This window comes from Halichoerus grypus, chromosome 3, assembly GCF_964656455.1.
Source record: "Halichoerus grypus chromosome 3, mHalGry1.hap1.1, whole genome shotgun sequence".
In the NCBI taxonomy this organism is placed as follows: Eukaryota; Metazoa; Chordata; class Mammalia; order Carnivora; family Phocidae; genus Halichoerus; species Halichoerus grypus.
Genome location: NC_135714.1, coordinates 35,081,773 through 35,102,366, shown reverse-complemented (window position 1 = coordinate 35,102,366; position 20,594 = coordinate 35,081,773). Strand labels below are relative to the sequence as shown.

The 20,594-nt window shown below is 39.9% G+C and overlaps 2 protein-coding genes across 7 annotated transcripts in view; one reads left to right on the top strand and one right to left on the bottom strand.

Moving 5' to 3' along the window:
* The window catches only part of LOC118526002 (glutaredoxin domain-containing cysteine-rich protein 1), a 308,805-nt gene extending 305,552 nt beyond the window's left edge, over positions 1–3,253 (bottom strand). For 5 of the 6 annotated variants that reach the window (XR_013446329.1, XR_013446333.1, XR_013446330.1 and 2 more), the window contains exons 1-2: positions 2,662–3,253; positions 1,747–1,817 (exon numbers count right to left, since the gene is read on the bottom strand). The gene's annotated coding sequence lies outside the window, so the exon portion shown is untranslated. The remainder of the gene's footprint in view (positions 1–1,746; positions 1,818–2,661) is intronic. The other variant, XR_013446331.1, reaches the window with a different exon arrangement.
* A 93-nt stretch (positions 3,254–3,346) lies between these two features.
* The window catches only part of ATP8A1 (ATPase phospholipid transporting 8A1), a 219,902-nt gene continuing 202,654 nt past the window's right edge, over positions 3,347–20,594 (top strand). The window contains exon 1 of the mRNA XM_036076975.2: positions 3,347–3,672. Coding sequence (XP_035932868.1) covers positions 3,624–3,672 — 49 coding nt within the window. The 5' untranslated portion in view covers positions 3,347–3,623. The remainder of the gene's footprint in view (positions 3,673–20,594) is intronic.

The following is a 20,594-nucleotide window of genomic DNA, read 5'->3' as shown; positions in this document are numbered from 1 at the left end:
TAAACTAAAAAATATAATTATCTACAATTTAAGATTAATTTACCTAATTATTTTGAGCATCTGCAAAAGAATTTAGAGTATACTGGCCAGCACCATTCAGTGTCTGTATTTTATGGGAGTGTGGAAATCAACTTTCCACACCTCAGTCCTAATTGGATGCAGAGTTCTCAGGCATGTCTCTACCTTCAGGCCACAAGTTCGCAAAGCATTTCTGTCTGTATTATAAATCAGCAAATTAGTAAGCATTCCTCTCTCATTTTTTGACTATGAGTTCCTCCCAAAGGAGACCAAATTCTTAATCCTTGGTGGCCCCAAACAATAACCAACTCAGGCAATATCAGGTAAGTGAAAACCCACCAAGGTAGGAATATCCTCTGACATCTCTTTTTGAATTTCTGGACTTGGTAATTTTTTGGCTGACAACTCCAAAGACATTTTTTAACATCTTTATTAAGCTCTAATTCACATAACATGCAATTCACTCATTTAAAGTGTACAGATTTCCAGGGAGAAGATTTGTTATAGCCAAACTGATCTCTCTGTTCCTCCCAAGGATATATGCTTCTTTATCATTCCATTTCCCTTAAACATTCACTAAACAATCATTGTTGCGTATTTACTATATGCCAAGCATTCCTATCTGAAATAATGTCTCCTTTCCATTTCTACAGCCTTAACTCTGACTTGAAGACCCAGTTTAATCATGTTGATCATCTCAGCTCTTGGACTCTCTCCTTCTCTCAATGTCTGTAGGTTATTGGACATTAAGTATCAGCCATTTTGTTACATTGCTGGTTAACTTTCACATGTCCATTGTCATTGTCACCTAGCACTCTGGCTTGGCACCTCACACATTTTATGCATTTAGTGTATATCTTGTGGAGGATGATAAAACCTGGTCCTTGGAAAAGCTGTCCTTGAATAACCCTCTTCCTTCTAAATCCACCAATAGTGTAGTCATAGGACCTGAAAGCTTTGAAATGATCTTGCTGACATCTGAATTGTACTACAGATTCTGTGACAAGGTCATGTTGCTGGAACCAGAGTTCCCTGCCAGGGGCTGGCACATTGCACTTTGCTCAACAATGGATGAGGAAATTATCTGAGACGGCTTTGAAATCAAGCAGATGCAGATTAGTGCGATATTCTATGTCAATCAGGTTTCTGACCTAAAAAAATGTGTGTGATTTCTAGCAATCAGGAATGAGTGGTTTTTCAGAAATGAGTTAGTTGGGATACTCTTACCATTACGGATAAAGTGACAGAATAATCTGGGAGAGGACACACAGTGAGCTACAGACTATAACCATGCAATGATCTTCTCTATACGAAAAGCAGTTGTCATTTCCTGTATGAATGGCACACCTTGTCAATTTTGCTGATGGCTTGTTAATGGGACACACACACACACAGAGAAACATATAAAATGGATTGCTCTATGGAAAACAGAGGTGGCGGCATCCACAGAGCTCCCTTCAGTTAATTATTATTTGTAAATAAGCAGAACTGAGCTTCATTTGAGGGCTTGTTAGGAATTACAAAGGTGATTGTTCGTGAATCAAATACTGGCATGCTGCTGTGCACTGATTTTGAATAAAAACTGGCTCTGGCTTTATATAAAATTACACATAAAATGTTAATCATAAAAGCACAGCATTATCTCTAGTTTCTGTTCACTAACTTTTAAAGCTGTTTTTCTGTTGTTACTGTTTTTGTTGTTTTTTACTGTCTCCATGTTGTACTTACCCTTTTAATTTTGTTCCAGACTCATATTCATCAAGTCAGAGGATGCCTGCTTTATACAGGAGGTCCTGGACCTGGAAGAAATAAAAATGGCCAGTGATAACTGTCCTAAGAAGACTGCACGCTCATTTCTTACTTTTAGAAGAACATACTTGCAAATCATGACCATCACTAGAACACAGTTATCTTGAGCCCTGCTCTACCCTTGCTGATGTTCCATGAATACTGGAAATACATTTTCTTTGTTCTAATCCCAGCCTCTGAATCAGAGCCAAGTAGAGTGGGCTCTTCATAAATATGCATTGACCACCTGACAGGAGTATTAATGTAGGGCAGGGCCCTGATTAGCAAATGTTACCTGCAGGAGGCAAAGGAAATACCACAAATGAAGATAAGATGCTATTAGTAGATTTCATTTTTTCTTGAGGCTTGGGAATAGTCACTATCTCTGTGGTCAAACCTCCCCAGATCTCTCCCTGCAGAATCTGAAAGCAGCTCATATAAAAGACCTCCATGTAAGGCCTCTCTTCCACTGGGTGCTGGAGGAAGAGCACAAGATGAAGGAAGAAGGAAATTTCTTCTAACTTAATTTATTCCTTTTTTGCCATTTCAGCAGCTCACCAGAATCTACATAAAACCTTACATCCTAACTCGATGATAAAATCAGCAATAAAAAAAAAAATACCTTACTCGTTTCCATAACTTGTTAGCATGGAACTCGGTATATAAAATAAAAGGTAATGAGGTTACGATGATCTCTAGGATACGAAGGAGATTAAAATCTAGTATTTATTTATGGATTTTATATTAGGACACTCCCCCCCCCCTTTTCAGGTACAACTACTGCACCCATCTTCCTGCAGGTTTGAGTAAAAGCAAAAACCCAAAACAAAAAAAAAAAAGTGATTTTTGAACCACCTGGCCCAACAGTTGAATTTATTGCAATTCCCGAGCTTTGTCGGGCTGCAGAGCACGCACTGGCGGGACGCACCGGCCCACTCGCAGGCTGTCCAGACGCACCCAGGCACCAGTGGCAGGAGGAGCACCAGCTCCGGGGAAAGCCCGGCCTCAGAGCCTGTTGCTCGTGGGCCAGGAAATGGAGCAAGTGCAGCTCAGGCGGCGGGGGTTGGTGGCCGCCCTGGGAGGCTAGAATTCCACCCAGGCGGCGAACTCGCGGGTCCTTTCCATTGCCCGGGCTGGGACTTAACCCTTAGCGTCCCAACCTCTCTCGCCCCTCGCCTGCCCACTCCGCCCAAACACCACTTCCCAGACCACGGACAACTCCATTGTTATTACAAGCCAGAGGGTAGCGGGAAGGGATACGCGGAGATGAAGGCGCCAAAGCACCCCTTCCTTTCTGGGCAAGACTTAGGAGAGTCAGAACGGTGTTGAGAAAGGACAGGACGAGCCGAAGCTGCAAGGCGGAGCAAGGGCGCCCAGCGGGGACGAGGAGGCTGGGAGCTGACCACCCTGCCCCCTCAGGAATGGTACGGTCCGGAGCAGGGCGGGGAAGAGGAGGTCCTCCTGGGTCTCTCCCCGCCCCTCTCCCGACTTCGCCGCCGCGCTGCCGCGGGAGCGAGTGAGCGCGCGCCCCGGCGACCCCTCCCCCGGCGCGGGCACCCGAGCTCCTCCCCTCGCCGAGCCGCCCCCTCCGCGGCTGCAGGGAGAGCTCGCTTAGCTCTGCGGACGCCGCCACCTTCGGCCCCTCTTCCTCCTGCTCCGGCGTGCGGGGGCAGTCCGGCGGCGGCGCTGCCCTGGGTGGGCGACTGGGCCCGCGCGGCGGCTGAACACTCGGCGCGGCGCAGCCAGGTCTCCAGCCTGTGCGGCGCCGTGACAGGTGCAGAGTCCCGATTAAGGCTCCACCTGCGGCGGTCGCCGCGATGCCCACCATGCGGAGGACAGTGTCGGAAATCCGCTCCCGCGCGGAGGGTGAGTGGCCGCCGCAGCGCTGGGCTATGCGCCCAGCGTGCACAGGGGTGGCTCGGGGCCAGCTTGGGGTCGGGCCGTGTGTGTATTAGGGAAAAGATGCCCCGTCCCACCTCTTCCCCTAGGTAAGTCTGGCGGTCGCGCCTGGTCCCTGGCGGACCCTTCTCGCTGCGCCGCCTCCAGTGCACTTGCAGATCCCTTCCCGGCTCTAGAACCCCGGAATTGGTGTCCTCGGCCGGAGCCCCAAGTCTAGCTTTACACCGCAGCGTGACCATTCGGTTCCTGTCACCGAGCGCTCTCGTCCTGCCCACTGCCCTCCCCACTAGCGCACAAGCCTTCCCGTCTCCGCTTGGTTTCTTCACCCTTGTGAACAGATCCCCAGCCCGCCGCCTCCGCTTCCGGCACCCACCTTTTTGCAGCCCCCACACCACGGCTCCCAGAGGAGGGGAGTGCCTTTCCCAGATGCAGGATCCTTTGATCTACAGCCCCTTGTCTCTTAGAGCGTGAGGAGCCTTAATTGGGGCTGGGTGCTCAGCGGGTTCTGGGCAGTACAGTCTGCAATTCTCTTTCCTGCAGTGGAATCTCTACCCAGCTTCCATCCGAGATTTCGGTTTTTTTTCCTTTTACCTGAGATCCTCACTTTGGCCACCTGAGCTGACTTTTTAGCAAGGGGGAAGCTGTTTTCTTTGCTCCACCCAGGGCCAGCTGTTGAATGGTTACACCTGTCAGCACTGAGCAACAGATGTCCGAGGGTATAGCAAGTCAGCTTTTGGAGGCCGAGGCATCCTCTTCAGCTTATCTGAGGAGTTCTCAGCATTCTTCCTGGCAAGTGATGGTCACTCGGTAAATATTTCTTGATTTTGCTTATGGCAAAGCCAAGATTGTACATATCTAGAGATTTCTTTTTCTTGTTTTTCTGTCCCATAAACCAGTACTTGAATCCTGCAAAGAGTGGAACAACATGTTTTTGAGAACTAGTCTATCTTCCCATCATCCCTGCTCCCCCACCCCATCTTTTAATGTGAGGCAGGTGGGAAAGTGGTTTTAGAAAAAAGATACAGCAGTTAGGAGAATAGGACTCCAGGGCTTGCGACAAGCGATTTTATTGTTTTTCCTCCTTAGAGTCTTCATGTAAAAATATGGGGGCATTGAGTTCTAATATCTATGGTTTACTGATTACAGCGTTTAGGCAATACTAAATGAAACTGCTCGGAGTAGGTGTCTGGGCAAGAGTCACAACTGACCTGTGCCTACACAGGAATTTAGTACATACTTCTTGTTATTTGTACTGTAATGAAAAAAGTATATAAGACATTACAGTTTTAGATACAAGATGAATAAAGGGTCGTGTTATTTTTGAAAAGTACACAGTAAAAAATTCATTCTTTTTTTTTTAATACCTCTGAGTGAAATGGATGACTATTCCTAGTCACTACCTGAGTAAGCCATACAGGTGATGAAAATATAGTGGTAATAATTGGGATTGTTTTTTCAAATAGCAGCCGTTGATGAATCATATATTGTGGGAAATGAGGAAAAGAGAAAAGACCAGAAAACAATGCAAAACCTGTGACATATGAGAGGATTTTATTAGTATTAAAAGGCTACAGCATTGTTTTTGGTTGTCCTGTGTATTTTTCAAAGCATTTTCTCAAAGATTGCCTTATGGACTCTCACAACATTCCTGGAGGTAAGTGAACATGGTCTCATCTGATGGTTGAAGGAATTGTGGCCCAGGTGGTTGAGGTGCTTGCCCAAGGTCAAGTAGTTAGTTCAGTGACACATTTGGATGTAGAGCTCTGGGGAAATAAGGACTGTTTTTTATTTAATCTTTGTATTCCCTGTGCATGCAGCACAGTGTCAGGCATGACCCTTCCCTCCCGTATTGGTTGGTTTCAGTTTATTATGTGCTCGGTATTTTGCTCAGACTATGGTGAGGACAACATAAATAATAAATAATGTGGGCTGGATATGTGGCTCACTGCCCACCCTGCCCACACTTTTCTTTCCTAAGGAATATTCTCCTTTGACAGTTCCTGCTGTCTAAAGGGCCTTGTTCTGAACTGCAGCCCCTTTGGCTCGGCTGATTGGACTAGGACTAGTCATGGCTTGGCTCATGACTCAGGGGTAGACAATCCATAGGTGGTGCAGACACTTATAACCTTGTGGTTTGGCTCAAAAAGGTTCTCTATGGTGATCATCTCTATTGTGGGAAGAGTTAAGCTTAGAGACGTAGGGTGAAAATTGAAGCAGAAAGGGGCAGAAGTGAATAGGCTAGTAGAGGAGAGAATGGCTGGCTCTAATGGGTCCTGTGAATGCTGCTGACGTGAGGAAGCAGGAACTATGGTGAACAGAGAAAAATAGGAGAGAGAATGGATTAGATGGAGAGAATGGGGCAGAGACACAGATGCTGAGAAGGGGTAGCTGGACCTTGGAAATCCTCCCTGAGTTTGCTAGTCCCTGTTCCCAAGTACTGTTAGAATAAGCTCTTTTTTCCCTTGAAGTGACTTGAATGGGTTTCTGTTCCCTGCAACCAAATTGGCCAGATGTGTGGCTGTCCTGTGTGCAAGTTATTTACATCCAAATTGCGGCTAAAGAACTTACGTGAAATAATGAATAAATAGTCTAAGAGTGGATGTTATTAATGGAACATGGTGCTTTCTATGGGTGACATAGGTCCCATTGGCGGTCAGGACATAGAGCATGAGGCCTGCTCAGCGAACACTTCATTGAGAAATAATTTGGGATGAGTGCTTCCCAAACTTTAAGGTGCACACAGATCATCTGGGGATCTTGTCAGATCAATAGGTCTGGGGTGGGGCTGCAGCTGTTGCATTTCTGACAAACTCACAGGTAATCCTGGATGGCTCTGGCCTTCGGGTCTGAGTAGCAGGAATCCAAAGGATATTGCCTTTTTCTGTGTTTTTTTTTTCCAATAGTTGGGACGGTATTGAAGGTAGAGAGTAACCAATTGAAAAACTGGTGAACGTCAACATGGCTTATTTGAGAGATCTTAAGGAAATTGGCCAGGAGCAGAGGGAAGTTTGGAAAGAGAGGGTATAAATTTGGATAGGTAAATTCCTGCTAGATTACAGGGCATTTCAAATGCCAAGATGAGTCATTTGGATATAGAATCAAGTATTTGAAGATCTAATCCATTTCTCATTCAAGCATGATGCCAGTGCATAATATCTAACAGGGCCAGTTAGCCAAATCATCATACGGGAACGACATCCCCAAAGAAGTGTCTTACGAAGATACGTCTGGAAGCATGTTGGATGGTTTGGACAGAATGGCACTGTAGACAGACTCTGTCATTAAAAAAAAAAGGAAAAAAAAAAAGTCTAGTAATGACAAAGGCCAGGAGTATTTTTGGAGTGGAAAAGTGAGAATGGGAAGGGAGGAATCAGAGATTATTTCTAAGTAAAACAGAAGCTCATTCAGCAGATATCTGTTGAGCTCCTACAAGTACTGTTCCTGGTACTTGGGATACATCGGTGAACAGAATAGAAAAAGCCCTGCTCTGGAGGTGCTTACATTTTAGAGGGGCAAGAGACCAGACAAACACAATACATTAACAAATTGTAGAATTTGTTATGTAGTAAGTACTATGGGAAATAGAACAAGAAGATAAGATGCATAAAATTGGTGGATGGATTACAACTTTAAGTAGGTTGGTTAGGTTGGCCTTCACTGAAAAGATGACATGGACCAAGTGAAGGAGTTAGCCCTGTTGGGATCTAGGGAGAGAGTGTTCCAGGCAGAGGGAACAGTCACAGCAGACGCCCCCAAGGCAAGAGAGTCAGGAGGGTTAAAGGAACAGTGTAGGGGAGAATAGTAGGAAAGGAGGTCACAAAGGTCACACCATAGGACATAGCAATACAGGGCAGGAGATAAATGGATTAAAATGAAAGGAAGTTTTCAAGCAGTAATTTTGAATTTTAATGTTTACAAGATCTCAGGTATCTCATTGAAACTATAATTTCCTAGATTACTCATGAAGATTTTCTTCAGTAGGTCTGCAGTAGGACTGGGAATCTACATTCTTAATGAACTTGCTCGGATGTTCTGGTATAGGTGAAACACATTTTGAGGAACTCTGCTTTAGTCTTAAAACTGCTTGGGAAAATCTATTAAGATAAGGAAATTGAGAAGGAGGGTCAATACAATAAGAAGTAGGAATTGTGGGATATCCAAAGGGATGTGTTTTGAAGATACTTAGAATTGGAGGTTAGATGTGGGCAAAATCAAAGGGGAATCTTGAGTTCAGAGGTCATAGTTGAAACCCTGATAGTAGACATATTTTCCAGAAAGCAAAACAGGATAAAGCTGAAAGCTAAGAATTCTGAATTTCTTCATTTTTACCCCAGCTAAATCAAATGGTCTCTCAATACAACATTAGGAGTGCTAAAAACAGGGACTAAAATTATGGTGGCTTACACAAAATTTTTTCACTCTGGTAAAACTAGTATGGAGGTAGGCAGTCCAGGTCAGCTATGCTCAATTCATAAAGTCAGAAGGAACATTGTCTCTATGCCTTTCTGCTTCAACATCTTCCATGAAGTCATAACGTGGTTGCTGGGGTTCCAGCCATCATGGAAAAGTTCCAGGTAGGGAAAAAAAAAAAAAAAAACACAAAAAAACCCAGAAAGATGAGAGACCAAAGGGTTTACCTGGAAGTACCACACAAAGACTCATCCTAATTTTACTTTGGCTTCCATCTGCAAGGGAAGCTGGGAAATGGAGTTTTCTAGCTGGGCACATTACTCAGTGTTTTATTACTAAAGGAAAAAGGAAGAATGGCTGGTGGGTGGGCAGCTAACAGACACAATCACCATCAGGTATTCAGATTGTTATAAGGCTCTTGCTTGCAATAAAGGAATGTTCTAGAGCTCATATACAAAATAATAAGCATTAGGTTGTTCATAACTAAGGAAATGTACACATACGTGTCCAAAAGTTTACATTTTCTTCTGCTGAATATTATAATGCTAAAATGAAAGACATTCATTTGATTGTGTAAAACATGTGCTAAGTAATAAATTTAGTTTAGGTATTGTTTTTTTAAACTAGTCTGTATAAATGACAACTTTAAAATGTTTGTATTTTTACAGAATGTTATGTCTTATTAAAAGATAACAAAAGGAGCATTCAAGTAGTTTTAGTAAGAATTGTTAAAGGGAAATTTGGGGGAGGCGGTTTCATTTGTCCAGGTAAAAGATGACTAAGATTATTTGTTCCTTTAACAAGCATGTATTATTCACCTGCTGTGTGCCATCTAATTTGGTGTGATGGGACAAAAAGGTGTGAATGAAGGAGATCCCAAAGGAAATCTGGAGATGGGTTAAAGATTTATAACTGACATAGCATTGTGAGAGAGAAGGTGTATGAGTGTAGTGATCCTTCGCATAATTAATATTTGAGAATCCCCAATACATGTCATCTTGCTTAGTATAATTCTGGAGATATTAAGTGTGGCAGAACCAAATTGTTGGGGTTTTCTAGTCTATAGCCTATCGTTCACGTTTTCATCGTATTACTTCAAGAACAGTGAGAATTGAATCATGAGCCTACTTTACAACCATAGGAAAGTTTGCATGATCAGAGTATACTTTTGAAGTTGGTGAAATGCTTGCTGCCTGGGTTTCTATTCACAGAGTTTCATTAGAAGGTAAATGTTGTAAAGGCAACAGTTTCATTCTTCATTACTAGCTGGAGCCCACATCTTTCAAAGCTATTATTCTGTGGATTGTAAACCCTCTAAACTAAAGGTAGGGATTTTTGTCTGTTTTGTTTACTGATACATGGCTCCCACTGAGAACATTGCCAGGAATGTAGTAGAAGCTCAGATACTGTTGAATGAATAAGTGAATCTTGTGATCTAGAGGTAAGATGATCTAGAGATGCCTTACAGTCAGACCTATAAGACACCCTCCTCCTGGAACCTGAGCACCACATGGGAGCAATTTACAAAAACAAAAAACGAACCATGTGAACAGTGTGATCTGTTTACTGCTGTACACGGCCCTCACAGCTTTGCCTGACATAGTGGCCCTTCGTGTTTGTTTGTCAGATGAGTGGATAACTCTGAACTTTGCTTTGAATGGAAGAGCTTAATGTTGTTCTCTTGATTGTAGAAGTGTAACACTTGCTCATTGGAAAAAACGCATACTGCAAAAGGTGTCAAAAAGACAGTAAAAATCACCCCAAACTATGCCATCCAAATATAACTACTGTTAACATTTTAGCATATATCCTTTCCAACTATTTTCTAGGAGAGGAGAAATAAGTTTATTAAGAGAAGTGAGATCATACTCTACATAATTTTTAATCTTTTTTTTTTCCCACTTAGTATTTCATGGGCATCCTTGGCTATCAAATACAAATTTTTGTAAACTGCCTGAAGGATAGAATTTTTGCCTACTCTCACTGTTTATATCCTCTGCCTAGAGCTGAGCCTGGAACTTAGTAGGGGCTCAATACTATTTGTTGAATACATAGATCATTAATTTTATGAAAGCTCAGCATTTTTATGTTAGTATATAATTACTAAGGAATCCTCTGTGACATTTAGGACATTTAGATCATTTTAAGGTTTTTAAAAACAATTCTTGGATAAGCAGTTTTAGACATATCTGTATACTTTTCTGATTATTTCTTTGTAAAAAGCCCCTAGAAAAGGGATTCCTGGATCAAAAGTATGTACATTTTAAATGACTGTTGATACATATTTCAAACTTGTTGGAAAGATTATACCAGTTTATACACCCACTGAAAGTGAACAAGAGTGCCTATTTCTCTCTCTCTTCTGCATCATTGGATTGCCACTTTTTTCATCCTTTTAAACGTACAATGCAAAAAATGAATCTCTAAGTTTACATTGCTTTTAGTTATTAGGTTGAATATATTTTGGTAAGCTTAATGATTTTCAATTTTTTTCTGAATTGTTTATTCATGTTCCTTTCTGAAATTTGTTTTAATTTTAATTTAATTTTAATTTTCTCATATGTTAAAGACACTATTTTCTGTTTATAATTTACCTTTTAACTTCTGTATTTTCTAGTGTGTATGCTAATTTTCATAAACATTTTTTAAATTAAAATTTTTTGAAGGATAGTTGACACACAATGAATGTTAAATTAATCTCAGGTATACATCATAGTGGTTCAAACTTTTCTATTATGCTCTGCTCACCACAACTATAGCTACCATCTGTCACCATACAATTCCGTTACAACACAATTGACTATATTCCCTATGCTGTACCTTTCATCTCTATGATTTATTTATTCCATAACTGGAAGCCTGAATTTCCCACTCCCCTTCAGCCATTTTGCCCATTCTCCCACTGCACCCCCACACACACCCATCCCCTCCAACAACCATCGGTTTGTTCTCTGTACCTGTGAATCTGTTTCTGTTTTTTGTTTCTTTATTCATTTGCTTATTAGATTCCACATATAAGTGAAATCATATGTTGTCTTTTTCTGGCTTTTTTCACTTAGCATAATACCCTGTAGGTTCATCCATATTGTCTCAAATGGCAAGATGTTCCTGATCTTAGAGGAAAAACCTTCAACTTTTCCCCATTGAGTATGATGTTAGCTGTGGGTTTGTCATATATGGCTTTTATTATGTTAAGGTATGTTTCTTCTAAACCCACTTTGTTAAGAGTTTTTATCATCAATGGATGTTGAATTTTGTCAGATGGTTTTTCTGCATCTTTTGAGATGATGATATGGGCTTTATCCTTCATTTTGTTAATATGCATCATGTTGATTGATTTAAGGGTATTGAGGCATTCTTGCATGCCTGGGATAAATATCATTGAATCATAGCAAATGATTCTTTTAATGTATTGTTGAATGTCGTTTGTGAATATTTTGTTGAGATTTTTGCATATATGTTCATCAGGGATATTGGCTTGCAGTTTTCATTTTTTGTAGTGTGTTTGGTTTGGGTGTAAAGGTAATGCAGGCCTTGTAGAATGAATTTGGAAGCTTTCCTTTCTCTTCTATTTTTTTGGAATAGTTTGAGAATAGGTATTAAGTCTTCTTTAAATAGTTGGTAGAATTCACCTGTGAATCCTTTAGGTCCTAGATTTTTGTTTGTCAAGAGATTTTTTGATTACCAATTCAATTTCGTTATTTGTAATAAGTCTGTTCAGATTTTCTATTTCTTCCTGATTCAGTTTTGGATGATTATGTTTTTAGGAATTTACCCATTTCTTCTAGGTTGTCCAATTTGTTGGCATGTATCTTTTTGTAATAGTCTCTTATTCTTTGTATTTCAGTGATGTTGGTTATTTTCTTTCATTTCTGATTTTATTTGAGCTCTCTCTCTTGTTGAGTCTGGCTAAAGGTTTATCAATTTTGTTTATCTTTTGAAAGAACTATCTCTTGGTTTCATTGAAATAGATAGTAAAAATATAGAAAAAACTCATTTATTTCCACTCTGATTTTTATTATTTCCTTTCTTCTAACTTTGGGCTTTGCTTGTTCTTTTTCTAATTTCTTTAGATATAAAGTTAGATTGTTTATTTGAAATTTTTCTTGTTTCTTGAAGTAAGCCTGTAACATTATAAACTTCCCTCTTACAACCGCTTTTGCTGAATTCCAAAGATTTGGGACTCTTGTGTTTTCATTTGTCTCCATGTATTTTTTTTTATTTTCTCTTCAATTTCTTCATTGACATATTTGTTATTTAGTAGCATGTTATTTATCCTCCGCGTTTGCATTCTTTTCCAATTTTTTTCTCGTAATTGATTTCTAGTTTCATACTGTTGCAGTCAGAAAAGATGCTTGATATGATTTCAGTGTTCTTAAGTTTACTGAGACTTGTTTTGTGGCCTAAGATGTTATCTGTCTTAGAGAATGTTCCATGTGCACTTGAAAGAATGTATATTCTGTTTATGAATGGAATGTTCTATATATATCTGTTAAGTCTATCTGGCCTAATGTGTCATTCAAAGCCATTGTTTCCTTACTGATTTTCTGTCTGGATGATCTATCCATTGATGTAAATGGGCTATTAAAGTCCCCTACTATTATTGTATGACTGTCCATTTCTCCCTTTACACCTGTCAGTATTTGCTTCATGTATTTAGGTGTTCCTGTTTTGGGTACATAGATACTTACAATTGTTATATCCTCTTGTTTGATTGTTTCCTTTATTATTATGTATGCTCTTCTTTGTCTCTTGTTACCCTCATTTTAATGTCTATTTTGTCTGATATAAGTATTGCTACCCTGGCTTTTTTTTTTTCTTCCAGTTTCATGGACTGTCTTTCCCATCGCTTCCTTTTTGGTCTGTATGTGTTTTAGGTCTGAAGTGAGTCTCTTGTATGCAGCTTATATAGAGGTCTAATTTTTTTGTCCATTCCATCACTCTTTTTCTTTTGATCGAAGCATATAGGCCATTTACATTTAAAGTAATTATTGATAGATGTGTACTTATTGCCATTTTCATTAATTGTTTTCTGGTCATCTTTGTAGTTTTTCTCTGTTCCTTTCTTCTCTTTCTTTCCTTGTGATGGATGACTTTCTTTAGTGTTATGCTTGGCTTCCTTTCTCTTTTTGTGTGTGTGTATGTGTCATAGGTTTTTGGTTTCTGGTTACCATAAGGTTCATATGTAACATTCTAAGTATATAGCAGAGTATATTAAGTTAATGGTTACTTAAGTTTGAACATATTCTGAACTTCATTTTTACTACTCTCTCCACGTTTTATATATATGTTGTCATATTTTACATCTTTTTTATTTTGTGAATCCCCTTAACTAATCTTTTAGATATAATTGATTTTACTACTTTTGTCTTCTAACCTTCATTCTGGCCTTAAAAGTGATTGCTCTACTACTTTTACTGTGTATTTGCTTTTATTTGCAAAATTTTTCCCTTTCATAATTTTCTTCAAATTATGGCCTTCACTTTTCCACTTAAAGGAGTCCCTTTAATGTTTCTTATAAGGCCAGTTTAGTGGTGATGATCTTCAACTTTTTGTCTGGGAAACTCTTCATCTCTCCTTCAGTTCTGAATGATAAATAACCTTGCTGTGTAGAGTATTCTTGGTTGTAGGTTTTTTTTCCTTTTAACGTTTTGAATATATCTTGCTACCCTCTTCTGACCTTCAAAGTTTCTGCTAAAAAATCAGCTGATAACCTTATGGGGTTTCCCTTTTACCTAACTAGTTGGCTCTCTCTTGCTGCTTTTAAGATTCTCTCTTTATCTTTAATCTTTGACATTTTAATTGTTATGTGTCTTGGTGTGGACCTTCTTGGGTTCATGTTGTTTGGGGCCTTCTGAACTTCCTTGGACCTAGATGTCTGTTTCCCTTCCCAGTTTAGAGAAGTTTTCAATTATTATTTCTTCAAGTAAGTTTTCTGCCCTTTTCTCTCCTCCTTCTGAGACCCTTATAATGTTAATATTAGTACACTTGATGTTGTCTCAGAGATCCCTTAACCTATCCTCATTTTTTAAAATCTTTTTTTTTCTTTTTGCTGTTCAGCTTGTATGCTTCCCATTACCCTGTCTTCCAGATCACTGATCTATTCTTCTGCATCCTCTAATCTACTCATGATTCCTTCTGGTGTATTTTTCATTTCAGTTATTGTATTCTTCAACTCTGATTGGTTCTTTTTCTCTCTCTGTTGAAGTTCTTACTGAGTTCATCCACTCATCTCTCCATTCTGGCGGTATCTTTATGACCATTTTTGAACTCTTTATCAGGTAGATTGCTTATCTCTTTTTTTTTTTTTGGTCAAGATTTTATTTATTCATTTGAGAGAGAGAGAGAGAGAGAGAGAGAGCACAAGCAGGGAGAATAGCAGGCAGAGGGAGAAAGAGAAGCAGGCTCCTCCAGAGCAGGGAGCCCAATGCAGGGCTCAATCCCAGGACCCTGGGATCATGACCTGAGCCAAAGGCAGATGCTCAACCCACTGAGCCACCCAGGTGCCCCACTTATCTCCTTTTCATTTAATTTTTTTTTCCTAAGGTTTTGTCTTGTTCTTTCATTTGGAACATATTTCTGTCTCCTCATTTTGTTTGACTTTGTGTATTTGTTTCTATGAATTAGGCAGAACAACTACTTCTCATAAAGTTGAGGGAATGGCCTTGTGCAGGGATGTCCCCAGTGTAGACTTGGTGTGCCTGCTGGCTTTGGTTGGCTGACTGGAGCTATAGAAGGTGTGGGCTAGGGATCCTGGGCATCCCATGCAGGGGCTGCTCTGGTGGAGTAACTGGAGCTGACGTGGGTGTGGGTCAGAGTGGTCTAAGGGTTCTCTGTGCAGAGGGACCCCTGTCAGGATGGCTGGAGCCCAAGGCAGATGTGGGCTGGGAGGTCTCGGGGTGCTCTGCACAGGGAGGGCCCTGGTGGGACAGCTGGAGCTGAAGTGGGTGTGGGTTGAAGGGTCCCGCAGTGCTCCACGTAGCTGGTGCCCTAGTGAGGAGCTGGAGTTGTGTGGACCTGGAGTGTTCTGGGATGCTTTGCCCCTTTGTGTGTCCTTGGCAAGATGGCTGGAGTTGTAGTGGGTGCTATCCAGGGCTGTCCCAGTGTGTACCACATTGGAGCCCACTTCAGTGGGATGGCTGGGGCTGGTGTCAGCCAGGGGCCCAGGTTCACTGAGGCAACAGGCCAGCCAAGGTTCCCAGACCCTGCTTCTATCTGCCCTCATAAGGTGGAGGGGGAACTTAAACAGTGGCACTTGCCAGCCCCTCTGACTCTGGAGAGTATTGCACAGCTCCCTTGTGGGTTAGCACATTTCTGGGGCTTGTTCCTTTATGTTCTAATTGCTCTTTTAAACTGTGGCTGGAGGAGGTTAGCGCCCATGCTCACTGAGGCAGCAGGCCAGCCAGGGTGCCCAGACTCCGGTCTTGTCTACACTATCAAGATGGAGGGGGAAATATAAATAGGGCTGGTGATTGCCAGCTCCACCGATCTAGAGAGAGTTCCAGTAGATCCTTTCATGAGTGCTTGGTGGATCCAGTTGTTCTCCTAAACGGCAGCTCTTTTCAATGCCCAGGGACAGATGAATCTGCTTACGGTCCCTCAGTACTGCAATTCACAGCATTGGAGGTGGGGGCTCCCAGTTGTTACCACATCTCTATCTCTCCTGCCACCTTCTACATAGTTTCTCTATCATTTGTTGTGCGGAAGCTGTTCAGTCAGTCTCTCAGTTCTTCAGGAGGAATTGTTCCATATGTAGGTGTAGATTGAGTGTGTCCATGGAGGAGGTGAGTTCAGGGTCTTCCCACATTGCCATTTTGGACCCTTTTCTATATCCAAGTTAATTTTTATGATATGTAATCTTTCAGTTTTTTCATTAAAATTTCTGCTTTAATGTCATATTTCTCATTTCAAGGTCGTGATAATTTTTCACTTACATTTTTCTTTTAGTATTTTTAGGGTTCAATTTAAATCTAGTTACATGGGCAATTCCTGTGGGGTATATTTTGTTGTGAGATATGAGGTAGGGATCTAATTTTATTTTTTCTCAAACAATAACCCACCTGAAATAATAATCATATATTTAATAATACTACATTCTTCTTGTACAGCTTTGAGGTATTTCTTTTTACTAAGTTGACCTATACAGTTGAGTCATTTCTGGAAGCAGTCTCTCCCCCCTTTGTCTGCCCTCCCCTCTCTATTTTGGTCTTTTTTGTCCCCTAGAATCAAATTCCATTACTGCAATTAAGAGTTATCCTCTTAGCTCTCCTACTCTCACTGCTCTTTTATCTGATTTTTTTGTTTATTTTTCATGTTTATTTTTCCACTTGAACCAGTGAATGAATCACTCAATCAAATTTAAAAATGTGTTGGGATATTTATTGGGATTACATTAAGTTTATGAATTTATTGAAAGAATTGACATCTTTCATATATTGAGTCATTGAAGCTTAGTTTCTTTTCTCAATTTATTGGCATTTCTTTCCTGTGCTGGGTAGAGCTTTCTTAAATCCTGTCTACTTTAATTATTTTTTCATAGATGATTTAAATTTTATGAAGATATTGTGAATAGAATCCTTTCTACATTATATGTTCTTGTTTGACTGTTAGCACATTTGAGGTGTTTGATTTTGACACTGTCCATCAGTCTGAATTCTTTCCTTTTAAATAGTTTTTCAGTTAATTTTCATCTTTGTAAGTTTTAAAATTATAATGTGTGTCATGAAACAAAGTATTTTTAAATGAGGTTTTCAATTAACTAGCCTTGACCAGGTGTATTTCAATTATGCTATTTTTTCAGCAAGATTGGTTCATTTTTATCTGCTGAAGTATTGTGGATTTTAATTTTGGAATTTTGGATTTTTTATATTTGAACTTTGGATCCAACATACAACTTTTAAGATTTCATATAGGATCCCTTACAAAATAGCTGAGCTATTACTCATCTGCTAGGAGTATAGATCAGAATTTAGACCAACCGGGATTTAACTAATGATTCCGTGAAACTGTTTACATCAAATTGGCATTCCTATCTGAGATAAACACTAAGAGAAATAGAATGTGGGCTGCAAATGCTAGCCACATATGTAGTTTTAAATATTCTGGTAGCCACATTAAAAAAGTGAAAAGAAACTGGTGAAATTAATTTTAATAATATATTCTTTCAGTATATCCAAAATACTATTTTACCATATTGTTGATATAAAAATTAATAATGAGATACTTTGCATTCATTTTTTGTAGTATGTTTCTAACTGCCGCATATTTTATATTCACAGCACATCTCAATTTGGACTAGTTTCATTTTACGTTCTCAGTTGCCGCATGTGGCCAGTGGCTGCCATTTCGGACAGCACAGGTGTAAATTATCCCTCCACCATGTGTTTACATGTTAGGATTTACTAGCATTCTTCAGAGTACAACTTCATAATGGAAATCATGGCTCAAAGGAAGCGTATTAAAAATATATGTGTGGATATGCCTTTCTATTAAATAGAGATTTAAGCCTTCAGCTTCCTTCCTTACAATAACAGGCTGTCACGGATATCCTCATAAACCCTTGTTAGTGCTTAAATGATACTGCTTTTGACATGGCCCTTGTGACAATTCAGAGGTTTTATGTAAGTACATGATGGCATCTTTTGGAGCTATTGTTTTGTTTTTATTTTTTAAAAAGTTCTCTTTTTAAGTATGTTAATAAGCAAAAACCATCCTGCCTTACCTATTAGTTTCCACTTAAATGTTAACATGTAACGTGTATACATAGACGGCAGCTTCCAGTAGTATGCTTTTATATACAATGTTGCCATCACTTCCATTGATCGAAGCGGACTATAGAACTTGGCTTTGTGATCATTTACACAACCAACTGGGCAAAAGGAAATGTCTGTTTTAAATTGAGCCTCTGTTCATTATTTTGTGTGAGCCATCGTTAAAGATGACTGATCTTGATCTATTTGGGGTTGTACTTAATGGGATCGCACTAGTCAGGTGACAGTTTAGGCAGAGACTACTACTAAGAAGGCCAAAGCTAGCCTCTGTTCTGGACCAGGAAACCACTTTAGTGGGCCAGACCTATTTAGAATACAAGATTGACTTTCATGAGGTAAGCAAGCAAACAGTGAATGCAAGGGTGAATCTGAGAGTTGGTTTATTCTGACACCAGTCGAGACTAGCTTCTGTAATTGGCTTGGATCCCTGGGCTTAACTCTGGTCCTAAAAGAAATCCAACTTGGTATAAGAGAAGTCCCCTTCCAGCATCTACAGCCCATCTTTCCCCCACATCTCTCCCTCATGTCAATGTAGGCTTAGCCCTGCAAACCTTAAAGATAGGAGATATTTAAGGAGCTCTGACTTAGCATTCTAAGGATGTGGTATGAATCACCCTGTCACTAAAGAAGAATGATTCTGTCTGCCATCTTTTGGGCTAAGTGTGTCCAGTGTGGTCAGGCACGGGGAGGCTTGTGTAATGTAGATTGTTTTATAGCCATGTTGTGTACCTCAGTGGTGCTCAACCCGGGTTGCACAGTGAATCAAATCGGGAACTTCTAAATAATACCGGTACCTGGACCTATCCGAGACCAATGGAATCAGTCTGGTCCGTTGGGCGTATGGACCAAGCACTGATCCTTAATATCTCCCAGGTAATTCTGAAGTACAGCAATGCTGGAAAACACTGGTGTGGATCTTTGAATTTTTTACTTTGCAGAGAGGATGAGGAATAGGGTATATAAAGCCATGTAGGTTGTCAGCCAGAAACCAAGTGCATGTGGATATTTTGGTAAATCTTTGTCTATTGCTCAGTTACCTCATGGGTCTAATTATACTCCTCTTGCTTACCCTTCTCAGAAATGGTAAAGTTTCTAGGATGATACTCGATTATTAGATTTTGAAGACTTTCTTTAAAATCCTAAACACTTAATATAACCAAATGACGAGTAAACACATTTAGTTTATTTTTAGCCGGTGTTATATCTACTCTGGAAGTGTGATGAATTTGAGCCTTTCTGCAGTGTCCTTACTAGTTTTTTTGCTAACCTACTTACTTCTGGTATATGGTAGTGATTAATCTCTTTATTCATCCTATATTTGTAGCCTATATATGTAATCATTTGCTCCTAGAAATACCTTAATTATTTGGTAAATCTCTGAAACCTCTGTGACAACTTTATGGTGAGGGGTTTATTTTCTCCAGTTTATAATTATTTTTTCCTTTTTTTGTATTTTTATTTAAATTCCTGTCAGTAGACATACAGTGTGATATCAGTGTCAGGTGTACAATATAGTGATTCAGTACTTCCATGCAGCTCCTGGTGCTCATCACAAGTGCACTCCTTATTCCCCGTCACCTGTTTAACCCATCCCCCATGCACCTGCCCTCTGGTAACCCTCAGTGTGTTCTCTATAGTTAAGAGTCTGTTTCTTGGTTTGCCCCTCTCTTTCTTTTTCCCTTGGCTTGTTTGTTTTGTTTCTTAAATTCCACATATGAGTGAAATCATATGGTATTTGTCTTTCTCTGACTTATTTTGCTTAGCATAACACTCTCTAGCTCCATTCATGTCGTTGCAAATGGCAAGATGTCATTTTTTATGGCTGAGTAATAGTCCATCGTGTATATATACCACCTCTTCTTTATGCATCTTCAGTGGGTGGACACTTGGGCTATTTCCACAATTTGGCTATTGTAGAAAATGCTGCTATAAACATCGAGGTACATGTATCCTTTTGGATTAGTATTTTTGTATTCTTTGATTTATCCCACCATGATGTGAAGTTTTTTATAGGTTAATGTACAGAAAATGAAAACTTACCACAAGTTCTAATTTACCTGCTTTCTCTGGTTGCTGAGATGAAACTCATTTTTGAGTCTCTTAAGTTAGCCTGTGAGGTTTCTCTGTGGCCACATGCACGGGTACTGAGTGTCTGGCTTCAGGATGTGATTATTTCAAACTCTGAGGATTAGAAAACAAGCTCCACGTGCCTTGGAGCCCGTGCATTGTGTCCAACCATTGTGTGATTGTTTTTTATTTTATAATTCTCTTCTATCCTTACTGTTTCTTCATTTAGACTTGACTTTTTTTTTTTTTTTTAGGTGATAATGTGACTTGTACTCCACAGATGGAAATCTTTTTTAAAAACTAGAATTTAACCTAGGAGGGGAGGGAAAGTTCTGAATTGTTGGCTCAATTTAACCCCAAATGGCTACTTATTCTTGTCTTTTTGTTTAAAGTTCAATGGAAGAATCATTACATGACTTGGCCTTTTTGTTGACTTCTTAGTGAATATAATTAAGAAAGAAGGAAAAAAAAAGCTCTCTTAATTTTCCCAAATGCCAAGTGGAATCTTCCTTGATCTTATTAAGTGACTTTTCCTGTGGAATTTATCCTTATGGTTGGTGAACTACTCCCTTACATGTTTTAATTTTAACTAAGTCTGAATACCAAGATTTAGGTCTGTATAATAGTTTTCTTTATATCAGA